Here is a 15,095-nt window from a genome sequence, read left to right on the forward strand (position 1 = left end):
AGTTCTTAGTGTAAGAGTTTTTTCGTCATATCTTAATTAGATTCTGAATTGAAAAATATGTAAGATTGAAACATAAAATGTTACTTTCAAAATTTGCATGGTTTGGATTATAGAATCAGAAAATAGTGTTTTCAGAAAAATACAATAGGAAGAAAAAGAAAATGAAAATGACGAAATTCATTCAAAAAATTAGAAATAACAAATTTTGATTTCTCTTTTGTTTTAAATTTTATTTATTTATGTTAGTGCAAAAATGTAGTTGATAAATTGTAGGTCATAATTACCAAAACAGAAGAGAAAAAAGAAAACAGAAAACAGAAGGGAAAAAGGCAATTAATATTTTGAAAAATGGCATAAAATGACAAAAAAAAATTAGAAAATAAATAGCTCATATCACCTCTTTTTGCATATTGCAAATATGGTAAATATGATAACTATATCAGACGGTTACTAGAAGATTATCGGGGATATTAGACAGTTATCTGTTTTTAAATTTACTACTTTTGCAATTTAGAAAAGGTAACGACATGAGCTCTAATTTTATGTTTTTTTTTTTTTTTTTTTTTTTTGCTATTTTTACAAAAGTCTCTAATATTTTATTGAAGCAAAGATAAATAAAAATGTTGACTTTCTTAGACATATATGAACTTCACAAATATACGAACTTAATTTTGCACTCCAAACACGAACTTTTCAGATATATAAACTTCAGAAGTACTATTTCAACTCAACGTCCTAAACCGCTTCTACATGAATTCGAAATGGCTGGGAAAATAATTATGATCACAAAAGCTTTGACTTTGTGTTCTCTTCAATTAATCAAGACACACTTGGTGGAGGGAATGCCAAAAATTTCATCACTCTCAGGACATCGTGATAATTAACTAATTAAACAGAGTTATAAAGAAGTTGTTTAACCACCCTGGTCAAATTTGTATAGAATCGAGTTAGTTCTTCTGTAAGGTGGAACAAAGGAAAGTTAAGTCAAACCGTACACCTATCCATACATTTATGTTACCACTAGTAAAAGACACGTGCATGACACGTATGTATATGTTTAAGTTATGCTAAATTTAAAGGTAAGAAATACAAAATCTAATATAATTACATGTACATGGGAAGAAGTTACAATAATTAAATTAAAATATAAAAATTTAAATGTAAGACTTGCATATATCAAAAAAGGATTTCATTATAAACAATATTTTGTTTGTATAATTTGAAATTTAACTTATTGTCATCTATGAGCTTATGATCCAAACTTTTGTTGTCTTTATTGAAACTTCTCTACATAGTGCAACATAAAGTTATCCATGAGAAAACACATTTTTCTGAAGATATATAGGAATTGTTTGTCCTTATGCTTTGTTAATTGTCATTGCAAAGCATAAATGAACGGGGAATTGTTTTCTCTTGAACTTGAATGAATGAATATCTATTGTCATTTTGTAGGCTTAATGGTATTCGTGGAAGAAAAACTTTTTTACTGCATGATCACTCATTGTTATTTGAGAATGTATAATATTTTTGCTAAATGATCGACATACCAATCTTTTCTCATTACACAATCCATTGGATGGTTCCAAATTTCTCAATATAATGTTGGTAGAGAAAATTCAAGGAAGCCTCTTATACAGTAGAAAAAAATGTTACAAAAATTTTTCAACTTTCAAGCCTTTAAATTTGTATTGTTAATTATAATTAATAAGATATTTAATTTGTAATTAATTTCTAAAATGTAAAAAGAAAAATTATCTGCATTCCAACTTTTCACATCCTACGTGCTTTAATTCCACTAACGTTAAGTATGATTAATTCAAAAAGTAGTGAAAAAAGTGTGCCTTTTATAATTATATATATTATAAAAAAGTAAAATTAAAAATAAACTTACCATTAAAACTAAAAAGTTATTTAGAATATAGAACTAAACTTAAAAATTATAATTGAAAAAAAGAAAATTCTCCACGGTAAAGCTTTTATATATATTATAGATATGTGCTCGAGGTTTTGACTTAACTGATCTGTTGGAAATTGAGGCCCATTCTGGTGGGTCAACTTTTCTATGTACAAACGTCCTTTGTACCAATAACATGAGTAGCCCATTTCATTCATCAATACTATAATATATATTATATATTCTGAACTAATAATAATAAATAAATAAATGTATATTCAAATTTTTATAGTAAATATAGAGGGAAAAATATATTTTGAGGTTAATTTCCCTTCTTTTCTGGATTAAAATGCTTTAAAGTAAGATTTGAAAGTATGTTAAAAGGTAATGGTCGAAACATTCTAATTTTTTTCTAAATTTATTTATTTTTAGAATTAAAGACTTGAAAACTTAAACTAAATATAATTTAAAAAAAAAAAGATACGAAATTGTTAATAGAGGTATCCAAACATTTTAATTAAGTAAAACACCTCTTACCATCTTCATCATTATAATCGAAAAAAAAGCTTTGAGCGATTGGACCATAATACTTTGATTTTTAAAAATCGTACTTGTTTTCATGATAAAGAACGGTTTTCATCTTTAAGATTTTAAATTCTTAAATCGTACTAGTTAAAATTTTAAATTCTTAATCAAAATTTAAAAAGATAGATAAGGTTTCTAATTTTTCTTTTTAGTTTTCAAATTTTGACATGATTTATTTTTAAAAAAAACACTCATAAAAAGAAAATAATAATATAAGAAGATGAATAAGTAGAAGTGATTTTCATAAATAAATTACGAATAATAAAAACCATAGTCTTAAAAAATTATTAGAACGCTCCTAAAGGTTCAATAACTAAATAACAAAATTGGAAAACTAAACTTATAATTAACGTTTTAATCAACTACTTCATGACTAATTAAACAAACGGATTATCTTATAGAAAAAAGTTTAAAGAAAATTGTTTAGCAGAATGTAGTGTGAGTAGTGCATATATATACTAATAGTAAATTAAAGTTGAAAAGGAAAGGAGATGAGCAGCCAATTAAGTAATTGGGGTTTTGTAGTAAAGTCACTTTCCCTCAGCCTTCATAAAAATTAAAGAGAATCTTGGCATAATGCATGCATTTAATTTTTTTTTAATTTTGACCTCTACAAAGTTATATTTTTCATAATGTGGTTTGGTATATCGATAAAGAAAATTTACAAAAAGGGGTTGGAGAAAGAAAACAAAACACTTTAGTAAAAAAGAGCTTTACAAAAATGCTCTCACGTATATTCAAATAGAGAGGAAAAAAAAAAGAAGAAGAAGAAAGAAAACCAAACTTTAAAAAGTTGAACCCATTTTGATTTTTCATTTTTTGGATAACAAAGTAATTAAGTTCTTAGTTTTTCTTTTTCTTCTTTTCAAATCATTGACCAGTTTGCGCCACACTTCAACGATATAAATTATTTAGATCGGTTTAGTAACAATTTCATTATATTTTTACGTTCTTTTAAAATGAAACAAAGTTTTAAAGATTAAAAAAATAATTTTCAAAGTTTTATGTACAAAATTTGGTATATGGACCCATAATTAAAAATTAATACGAGACTTGATAAATGAATTACTTAATTTGTTTTAGAAGAATAGACCACTGGTCGTGATAATATAAATTTATAAACCATAAAACTAATTGTGCTTACCTACTAAAGATTAATTAGATTAAATATAAACTCGAATTTCATCTGTGTGGAGCATGTAATTAATTAATTTATGATTATGTCTAATATTAAAAAAAAAAAAAGTATATGGTTATTATTTTTGTTTCAAATTAACTATTGTATCTAATTGATATTTTAATTTAAATAAAAAAATAAATTGTGTTCCAAAGTAAAATGTATGTTTATTCTCGAAGTTTGTAGCACTAATATGAATCACAAAATTAAAAAACTAATTTAAAAAGGACATAATATAAATAACCTACCAAAAGGTGAGTTTGAAAAAACATAATACAAAATCTAAATTATCTACACAAAAAACATACCCTAATTAAGCTGTCTAAAAATATTCTAATTAGCAATAATATATCTATAGTCTCTAATTTTTATAGTGTATATTTTTGGGCCTACTTGGCATCATTTAACCACATGATTAAAGAGCTTCTCTACCCTTGTTCTTTAACAAGCTTTTCTTTCCAATGTCTTGTCTTTGTTAGATTGAACAGATAAGATTTGATTTTAGCAACAAAGACTTCTTTATATTTTTAATTTGTAAAAAAAAAAAAAAAAAAAAGAAAGGATATTAATAATTCAAAAGTTCACAATTATTGCTAAGCTTAGTAGGGTTGGCTCACAGTACTTCATATTCTTGAGAATGCTCTTTCGATTGGGTAATTCCATTCGAAGTGGTCAATAAATATTTAACAAGGCCTTTCATCATAATAAATAGTGCAATTTATGATGTAATTATTGTTGTTATTTACCTCTTAATTATTACTTGCCTTTATGTTCTACAAGGAGTTACTAACTTTGAATTGCTATGAATGGTAGTTGGTTTCTTCATTAGTGTGTGATTATCTCGTGTTTCCTCTTTTTGAATTTTTGTTTTATTCAGAATTACATAGATTTTTGTGTTGAGATGCTTTGGTGTATTTCATAATATCATATCTCCTCTACTTGTTAAAAAAAAAAATTGATTTCGTTTTATCTTGAATAAGTATTCAAGAATTATGTTCAATATATAGGCAATTGTTGGAAATGTTGTTCCTTTCAAACTTCAGAAGTGTATCTTATAAGACAATTATGTGTGGCACATGTTGATAATTTTGGCCAAAACCAACACTCAATAGAATATATTCAAGGCAACTTAACAAGTAAGGTCCATCAAATTAGCACTTCTACTAATTAAATTTAGAAGGGACACAACCTAAACACGATATATAATAAATAATAAATGAATTATTGAGAGACACGTCTTGACTTAACACGCAACCATTTGATGGTACAAGTCCAATTTAGTAAAAGGTAAAGACGTTTTTCTAAATAATCATCTAAAAGATGAAACAATTAAGATTAAGAGTAATGAGTTGGTGCAATCTATCTAAATTGCACCAGAACCATATGCGTCTTCTCTTTTTACATACAAAAAGAAGGTTTTCCAAAAAAATTATTTGTCACATGATAGAAATGTTATTGGACAATCCTTTGGGTTGTATCAAGATACGTGTTGTCCAAGTAACACCCAAGTTTTTTTCTTCAAATATATGTATACGTATAGATTTTGAGTTCAACAACTTATAATTAAAAGAGACGATTCCAACTTTTCGCATTGATCATTTGATAGATATATAACGATTGCATTTTAACCAACTGAACTATACTTAGCTTAGCAAATAACGTGAACATTATATTCAAATAGGAGACAAAATACGATCATATAACACAATGTTTTTTCAAATTCCTAACCTACCCTTGATTGGAAAGAACTGAAACTTTAACCAACATGGTGACTATGCATTTATATATATATATATAAATGTTGCTTTTCATTTTTCTCTAGGAATAAAAGAGAGTTAAAGAAAGGGATACAAGAGTTATAAATGGATAGCTGAAAATGGAAAATGGCACTAAAAAAGAAACTCCATTTTAGCAAAACAAGAACACTAGTTGGCATGCATGATTGAAAGGGAGGGAAGAGGAGAGGTACGTACCCCTTCACTAACACCAACAAAAGAATAATAATAATGAATAATAAATAATTAAAGGCATATGCATGAAGTAACATAAAGCTCAGTGTTAAAGTGAAACCAAAGAATCTTGCTAAAAGCTATATAATGGAATGTAGTAGGCAGAGACACTAATAAATATGTTTTGTGTTTACTACTTTTTGACCAATTGACAATATCTATTGCACTTAAAAAAAAACATTCCCAAAAGGTCAATGAAGGGGAGCATAAGGAACCCCTCTCCCTAATTTTTTACTTTCAAAAGCTAGGGAATCCTATGTCAATTTCTTTTGCTTTCTTAATTTGATGGCAAATTAATAATAGTAGTAATAATAATAATGAGATTAATTACATGTCCCTAAACTTTTATTTCTCTTTCTAATGAGTTTTTTTCAAGGGGATCATAATATCATTTTGGTCCATATACTTTGAAGTTCGTTCAATTTTTATCTTTTACTTGTAATAAATCTTAAAATTAGTCGAAGTTAATTTGTATCGAATTTGGATAAATAATAGTAACAAATATTTCTCTCCAAAAGAAGGTATAAAATGTGAAGGAAAAGTTATAAATAATCAAAAAAAAAAAAAATTAAGTCAACAACAAACAAGTAATAGAGACTAAATTTGAGATTTTTTATATAGAAACTAAATTTGATCAAACTTCAAAGTAGATGGACCAAAATGATTTTTTAATCTAATAAGTATTAAAAAAGATAACTAATAGGTTGTACCTTTAGATATAATGTTGTGTCTAATAAAATTCCTAACACTTTTCAACATGTTGTAATTAAAACTAATCAATCTATTAGACATAAAGTTAAGCATTTCAAGATAGGTGGACCTATTTCTATTAGATATAATTGAAAATTTGAAAGTTTAAAATTGTATTTTAGTTTCTTAAAATTCAAAATTGTATTAGAAACACAAATTTGAATGTAATTTAGTGACTTATTTGACATAAAAACTTACAAAAGTTTGCAAACTAAAACATGCAATTTAATCCCAAAAATTTTGATTATGATTATTAGTTTGAGTTGGATTAGATTCTCTTTTTTTTTCTCTCTCTTTTATTAGTTTGGCTTGAATTAGTCAAAGTGAACCCTATCCGTTAATCCTAATATAAAGCCAATGATTTTGTTGAAACCATCTAATTAATTAGACATGGGTTGACAAAAAAGTAGGTGGAATCATCATCCAAAAATAGAAATAATTGAGAGTTTAGTGAAGTATATACTTTAATTATCTCATAACTTAACTTTAAGTTGTCTAATAGCAGATAAAAATATCAAATTAGACAGTATAGTTAACCCACGTAAAATTGCCGTCAAATTTAAAATCAAATCCTCCATTTTTTTTTTCTTTTTTTTTCTCTACGTTTTAAGGCAAACGTCTCCAAAATGATAATAATAATAAAGGTACAAACTTATTTGGAAAGTAAATAGTATTATGATATGGGGGAAATATATATTTAAAGACTTAGAACTAATTTGGGAAATTAATTGGATTGTTAACCTATAATAAACCTCAAAAGGATGGTTTAAACAAAGTGGTTCTTGCACATATTTGGAATTTCTAGTTTTGTCACACAAAGAGGGAGCTTTATTAAAAGTGGGAATGGAGTTTTTGGACCACATTGAACTTATTGTTATTGTTCCATATTATGTATACTTTCATCTTCATTCTGAAATCATAATGTTCCTCTTTTTCTTTTCTATCTTTTTCTTTCTCTCTTTCTTTCTTTCTTTCTTTCTTTCATTTTTTTTTTTTTTTTTTTTTTTGTTTTTGGTTCTTCTTTCTTTTGAACCACTTGACCATATTAAATCTAATCTCTCTCTTGTCTAAGAATTAAGATTCCTAAACTGCTCCCTAAAGATAGGTTTTGAAGTGCCCTAAAAGTAATTATTGTAATTAAGGTCTTAATTAAATGTCCTTTTCCAATTTGATATCTTAATTTTATAAGAGTGTATTGATTAAATGTCAATATATACAAATATATTATATATGTATAAAAATTCAATTCAAATATCTAAATTAATGAAGGAGCATTTCACTCCTTTTATCTAAGAAACTATGAAAATTTTTCTTATTATTCAATATAAATTCTATCAACATTCCATATTATTGAGTCTGCTGATTCACACATTATGTATCTTCTTCTACTAATATATAATATTTTGTTGACTTTCCGTTACATTTTACTTTCATCGGCATTTTTCCTTCTTCTCTTTTTTCATAGTTTATCAACGTTTTAAAATATTCTAAAATAATTTTTAATGATGCAGGAAGAAATCCTAAGTAAATATAAATTATTAATTTGAAGTACGAAATCAAACAACAAAATGATTTATTATTAACGACTTTTTAATTTGTTAAAGTACATATATTTAATAAAATCAGGAAAAAAATTCTCAATAAACACATAAAATTAGAAAAAATATTTTAATTGAGAGAGACAAGAACATAACATCAAGCGAAAGTTTACCAATTAATTAAAATATAAAAGATGGGTACTAATATAATTTTTTTTTCCTTTTTGAAATAGGTTACTAATATAAATTTGAAAATTGGATACAAAGATAGGGGGCCTCATTAATTAATTAAAATGGTACTGCCAAAGTTTTTTTTTTTTTTTTTTCTGCATGCATGCAGAAATCTCATACTTCTTCTAAATTTAAAGCTCCCCCGTCAAAAAGGAGACACTTAAATCACTTTTGAAACTGAAAAATAGAGAGGGTACAAAAAAAGGAAAAATCAAAACGACGACGTTCCAGGTATCATGGGAAACTCTCCTCTTCTTTCTAGCTAGAATTTATTCCTTCCATTGGCACCACCTGTAAAATAAAATATTCCCAAAATAATAATATTAGAATGACAAATAATTAAATGCCACTTATTTATAATAATAATAATAATATGAGTTTTATTAATATATATAACGGTTCAATTTTATAAATATGGTAATTTGTTTATGTTGTTGAAGGAAATTAATTAATTAATTACCTTTAAGAGTATGGTGACTTGCTGTTGGAATCCCTTGGCGCATTGCATCTAAAGCATTCCCTTCGACTCGCAAAGTTGTGCTCATTGCAATCCGATCTGTCGTTCCATATACATCAAAATTTAAAACGAGTAGTCGAAAAAATCTTCCTCATATATATTTTAACCCTCTCTTGAATAAAAGCAAAATCAATCCATCTTTTAGACCATCAAAATATTTATTTTAATGTCTAAATTCTAAAGAAAATAAACAACTTACTCCAAACCCTTTAATTCAATAAATAATGTCATCTTTTATATAAAAAGAAAATAATGTAACTTTAAATGTATGTATTAACATCGTATCTAAGTTCGTTAAAGCTACAAAGATATCGGTAGAAAAACGACAACAAGTTCATTAAAGTTATGATGATATCGACAGAATAACGACAATAGCTAAAATTGTAGATAAATATTTTAAACTATTGAAGTTGATCGAAGCTATTAAGTAATCGCGATAGACGACAAAATAATAATAATAATTAAAATTTTAATGGGATGATAATTGAATATGTACTTGAAGCTCACAGTTAATTAATTAGCGTCAACAAAATAATGAAATAAAACTCAAATTTTATCAATTTCAAAATTTTACCGGTAAAGAACCGTAATAAATAAAATCAGTAAAATAACATAAAATTGAGAATATTAGAAAATTTTGAAAAGTTGAGGACTAAAATAGAAAATTAAAGAAAGTGGAGGGGATGGAAATGGAATTTAAAGGAAAAGTGAAGAACCCTACCTGGCACAGATCCAATCACCAGATTTCCATCCAGGGCGGTTGGAGGCACCGCCGAAGTTAAAGCCTCTCATTCTGGGCAAATCGCCGTCGTAAGCGGCGGCGGAAGTCTCATCCTTGGTGGCGCCGCACTTAAAACAGATAGAGCGGCTAGCGAAGTTATGAGCGCCGCAGTTAGCGACGGTGCAGTACCAATCCCCAGGGCGGACGTCGGGGCCGGTAGTGAAACCGAAGGATGAAGAACCACCAACTCGTCCACCGCCGTAGCTTCCGCCGCCGAAGTCGGCCCTAGGGTCTCCACATCGTTGACAAGAATCTCTCCTTTGAAAGTTGAGATGGTTGCAAGACCTGCAATTCCAATCCCCCGGCCGACTCATCCTTTTGTTGATATTTTTTTTCTTTTTTCCTGGAAATTTAGTGTTAGTTCTGGGAAATTTAGGGTTTGATTAAAAAGAAGAAAAAACTATGAGTAACGGAAAGGGTTACCTTCTGCGTGAAGTTGAAGGTGATGGCGGTTTGGTTTGTAATGGCTTGATCACGTTTCTCTGGTGAATTAGCCGGTGGTGGTGGTTTTTATACCGGTGAAGAACTTGGATTTTTCTTTTTTTCTTTTTTCTTTTTTCTTTTTCTTATTTCGAAAATCGAGAAGAATAAAACGAGGTTTTTGGCTTTGCCTTTCGCTTACCAATTACTCACTGACTCAGTGGCCGTTTTAGGTCCTTTTTTTCCCTTTTTTATAAAATAAATAAATTTGTTTTTTCCTCTTATTATTTACCCATTTCATTTTTCATATTTTTTTAGTAACGATCGGATATTGAACCTCCAACTTTTAAGAATAGAGTTCATGTCGATATATTAAACTCATTTGAGCTTGTTTATATAGTTTTTGTAGTTCCAATTTAATATCCGAATACTTTAATTCTTTTGGTAGAATGACTATAAGATGGAGGATCGAGTATTCAATCTCTATAAAAAAATGTTGTATCAATTACTATTACACTAATAGTATAAATTTACCGTTTAGGTTGGAAATATTTTTTTTCATTTCGAGTTTAATAGTATAAATTTTACTGCAAAAAATTTAAATTACTTTTTAGGGAGATTTATAAAGTGGAAAATTGTAAAGAATAGCATATAAAACATTGAAAAAAATTGATAAGTTAGGAAGTTGGATGAATTTTGTTATATTTTGTAAATAATTTTAATTTTGTATTATTTTTTAAAATACCATTATTGAAAATCGGATAAAAACTAACCAAATTAAACACAAACAAACACCATCCGTTTCTTTTTATTTTCTTCTTTTTTCTTTACAATTCCCATTGTCATTTTCCTTAGGTTTCATAACATACAATTCCAATTCACCAGAATTATACACATCAAGTTGTTGGAGATTTTGAATCTGATGAAATTGGATAAGGAAGAACAAAATTTCTACTTTCTCAATTATCAGACAAAATGAATATTCTATAAACTCATCCGAAAAGGACCCCACATGCATCAACATCCTTAATTAATTATTTTTTTAAAAAAAATTACAAATTCTATAAATTAGAAAATAATTAAAGTGATATATTTTCAAAAAAGAAAGATGGGATTGAGATGTAGTGTTAAGGCTTCAAAATCAAAGCAAAAAAATTTTAAAAAAAAATGGTTAAGAGAGTTTCGATAAAGATAGTCGAAACTGATGATGATGATGATGGTGGTGGGAGAGAGAAGAAGCTTTCGAGGAGTTTCAAATTTTTGAATTTTGACCATCTTTTCTTTCTCTTTTCTCCTCTCTAATTTACCTTTTTCAAACACCAATTAATTCCTCTCCTCTCTTTTTTTTTTTTTATTTTTTTCAAATTTCATTGAATTAATTTATTTCCTTAATGAAATTATATATATAGAGTGTTGTCGTAAATAAACAATTGTCTTACTATAAAAAGGGTATATTAATTTTACACAATTAATTAAGGGTATATCATTATTATGTGGAGTTGGCTTTTTTTTTTTAATTGAAAAATTAAAATTATTGGAAATTAGGGTATGTGTGTGTGTTTGTGTGTTTAATTTCTTGGGGAATGGTAAAGGAAAGCTGAAACAAAACTGAGAAAAAGCAAAAATAAAGGGAATAGGGAGAAGAGTACTGATTCGATTCTCTTTTTGGGAGAAACGCTTCCATGCATAACCACGACACACCCCCAACTCCAAATACCCTAACGTATTCTCTCTCTCTCTCTCTCTCTCTCTCTCTCTCTCTCTCTCTCTCTCTCTCTCTCTCTCTATCTCTCTCTCCTTTTAATATTCTTCTTTTTTTTTAATTTTAATTTATGTTACTATTTCCATATATAAATTTTTTAAAACTTGAAATTAAAATATCATTTGAGACTTTTATTTTGTTTTAGTCCATGTATACTACTTGTAATAAATTTCAGATTTCATCTCTCAAATTTAATTTTTATTTACTAATAATATTTTTATTTTAGTGCGAAGAATTTTAAATTTTATAATTTAAGATTTATGGATGGTACGTTGACTAAAATTGAACGTTTGAACTTAATTACGCTATATCTTTTCTAAAATGATGGAACAATATTATTGAAAGTATGTTGACTAAAATTGAACACGTTCAAGACCAAAATGATATTATTTTAATCTATTTTATTTAATTACAAGTTTGGTTCATAAATTTGATCCATTGATTTAGAAAGAAATAAACTAGAATGCAAGTTGATACAAAATTAAAGATTTGGGTCTCGTTTAGTAATTATTTAATTTTAAAATGATGTGCGAGTTTTCTTGTAATAAACTTTCTAATCATGGCTTTATATTTTCTAATTAAACATTTGAAACTCATCATTTTTTTCTTATTACTTATGTTTTAAGTAATGTTCTCATTTATAGCCTTTTTTTTTTTAATTTAGAAAGCAAATGTGATAATTTGATGGTTTTCTCCGTTTTAAATTTACAAACCGTATTTACAAAGTTCAATTTGTTAACTTTTAAGTGTACTTTATAAGCCAAAATTGATTTTATAAAATGAGTTTTCTTTTTTAAGAATAACGAAAAAAACAAAGCATTTACACACGTATGATAAAAAACTACTAAAATACAAAAACTCACTACACGTGATTTTATCATGAAACATAGATATTTTGTTCACCGTGTCAATGATTATCGATTCTTCCTAAAAAAAAATTGGTTTTATTTAAGTATTTTGAAAAATTAGAGTTAAAAACAAAGTAGAAACGGAAACCACTCTTTTTATGTTTTCAAGTTTTTTTCTTAAGCTGTTTATATATATATATATGCATGATTCTTAAAAGTTGAAGGAAGAATAATCAATACTTACCAAGTATGTACGTATTTTGAAAATTTGAAAAATAACAACAAACAAAACCTTAACCAAGCTGTCTCTATAAAACATAATTCAGGTTAAATTATAGTTTAGTCATTGTCGTTCGGTTTTCATAAATTTGTAATTTTGTATCTATAAAGCTACGTTGGTAAACCTTTATTCATTTATTTTCATACGGACACCCATTCTCCTTAAAAACTTACAAGTGAATTTTCTTTTTAAATCATTAATAAATTGAAACACAGGTATAAAATCCATCTCAAGAGATTAACCTAAAATCAGAGGAAAACATTGGTATCAAATTAATAGTAGAAATTAATTTTTAATGGTTTTTTTTATCTTCCTGTATTCCTTTTTTTTCTCTCTCTCTCTCTCTCTTTTTATTTTAGAAGAATTTTTCTAGTTACTTTTTGGTGGAATTTTGAAAAAAAAAATCATGTCAAGGTAATTTTGAGTTGATTTTGAATGAAATTGTTGAATGATATAATATTAAATTTAAAAGAAATCTATTAGCTCAAGTTTTTTGGTCTCACCAGTAAGTTAGGATAGTATGAGAGTAAGTGGTGGTCTAGAGAGCTTCTATATTCAAGCTCTTCCAATGGTATTTCCTCCTCAACTAAAATTGATTCTCACTTGTTGGGTCTAAGTTTTTAGGTCAATCAATGTTTTAAATGAAACATATATAAATCACCAATAAATGTCTATATTGACTTTCTTATCAAAATATAAGTTTAAAATTTTGTATGATGCAATTCGCAAAAGATTTGGAGTATAAATGAACTTTTTTCCATGAAAATTCTAAATTCAATAACATATATTAATTAACTTATGAAATTCAAAAGTCAACTTGATGAAATATTATTTCTAAATTTAAAATAAATTAAAAATAAGGTTCGATAATCTAACGAAAATAGAATATATGTAGTAAATTTGTTACGTTAAATGTATATTTTTCTCATACAATGTAAAGATTTTAACCTCCAACTTTAAAGGAAAAGAATAAATAACATTATGGTTGATCTAAAACATTTTGTAAATTAAGATTAGGGTTAGAAAGCTATAGAATAATTTAAAAACAAAAAAAAAAATGGTAAAATAGTTTTTTTTTAAAAAAAAAAAGTGTTTTTAAGGTAAATGGGGAGTTGGGATGAACGCACGTGAGGCGGGCATGTGGCGTGGCGAAGATGTATTATATAGGAAATAGGAATGGGAGTAAAACTAAAACGTCATAACAATGATAAAAGTTGTCTCTTTTCTTTTACTTTTTAGTCCTCCAAAATCTTTTACATTATGCTCTCAAAGTCCCCAACTATTCATTCCTTCCTTTTATTTCCCTTCTTTTTTTACATCTCTCAATCCCTTCCCTCCAATTAACACTTCATAATAATATCCACCTTTCCTTTTTAATTCAAATACATATATATATTTTTTAAAAAAATATATAAGTATTTAAAAAGTCTCCCAATATATTATAATTTTTTATGTAAACATAAAAAATGAAAAGATTTTGCAGCTTTATAATTTTTTTTAAAAAAATTGTAAATTCAAACTGGGCTTTGAAATGGTTTGTGGTTTGGGCTTAAGCTGGGCCACGAAAACTCCTCATTAGTTGATGATGGCTGTTGTTGGACTTGGCCCATCTCGGTCTAAACATTAGAGCCCAATATACTAAACTGCCCTATATGTCCGTACCTGTTTCCTGACGTAATAATCTCAAATGATAACGTTAATGGTAAAATATTTGGGTTTGTGACGAATTATTGTAAAAGAAAAGAAATTAAATTGACTTCATAAACTTTTTTTGTTTTAATTAGGTTTATTTTCTCTTAGTTTTATTAATTATTACCATGTATTAGAGGTAGATTTAGACTACCCCATGATCCATGTAGCTATCTATCTATCAGGATTGCTTTGGATTTTAGGTCTCAATTTTTTCATGAATGCAATACCAAAGAAACATTTTGAGGAGCTTTTCAGGTTAAATACATCTTTCGCTTTGTATAACGCATATTCATATTAAATCAAAGAATATAACTAAATCCCAGAACAGAAATAATATTCCTGTATTTTTGTATGCTATTCAGTAATTGGGTGCTTCATATGGCTCAATTTCACTATGTTCTACTGTGAATGAAAGATTTGATTCTTAAAAGTTTTAGTCTTGACTTTTCTCTCCTAATTATCTGGAGGATTCATGTGGAAAAATGATGAACAATATTAGCTTCTTTTTTGGGATCAATTCAACAAATTTTTTACTTTTGACCCAAGAAAAAACCATGTCTGTCTTTTTAGTTTTTCAAGAGATTGGACTCTGCTTTTCTTTGTATGTTAAT

The 15,095-nt window shown here is 27.0% G+C and overlaps 1 protein-coding gene across 1 annotated transcript; it reads right to left on the reverse strand.

The window, feature by feature from the left end:
* Positions 1 to 8,133: 8,133 nt before the first annotated feature.
* LOC103488288 (RNA-binding protein involved in heterochromatin assembly dri1) lies at positions 8,134 to 10,121 on the reverse strand. Its single transcript, XM_008446959.3, has 4 exons — positions 9,906 to 10,121; positions 9,423 to 9,825; positions 8,645 to 8,740; positions 8,134 to 8,475 (listed from the first exon to the last, which is right to left on the reverse strand). Exons 2-3 carry the CDS (start codon positions 9,794 to 9,796, stop codon positions 8,647 to 8,649), a joined length of 468 nt encoding a protein of 155 aa, XP_008445181.1. The 5' UTR covers positions 9,797 to 9,825; positions 9,906 to 10,121; the 3' UTR covers positions 8,134 to 8,475; positions 8,645 to 8,646.
* Between the last annotated feature and the right edge of the window lie 4,974 nt (positions 10,122 to 15,095).

The sequence above is a fragment of the Cucumis melo genome, chromosome 3, assembly GCF_025177605.1.
Source record: "Cucumis melo cultivar AY chromosome 3, USDA_Cmelo_AY_1.0, whole genome shotgun sequence".
Lineage (NCBI taxonomy): Eukaryota > Viridiplantae > Streptophyta > Magnoliopsida > Cucurbitales > Cucurbitaceae > Cucumis > Cucumis melo.

What these genes read in the sequence shown, in the direction of transcription:
- LOC103488288 (XM_008446959.3), bottom strand. Translation starts at nt 9,796, where the DNA reads ATGAGTCGGCCGGGGGATTGGAATTGCAGGTCTTGCAACCATCTCAAC. An exon ending in GGTGATTGGATCTGTGCCAG is followed by an intron (nt 8,741 to 9,422) that starts GTAGGGTTCTTC and finishes ATGGAACGACAG; the next exon opens with ATCGGATTGCAATGAGCACA.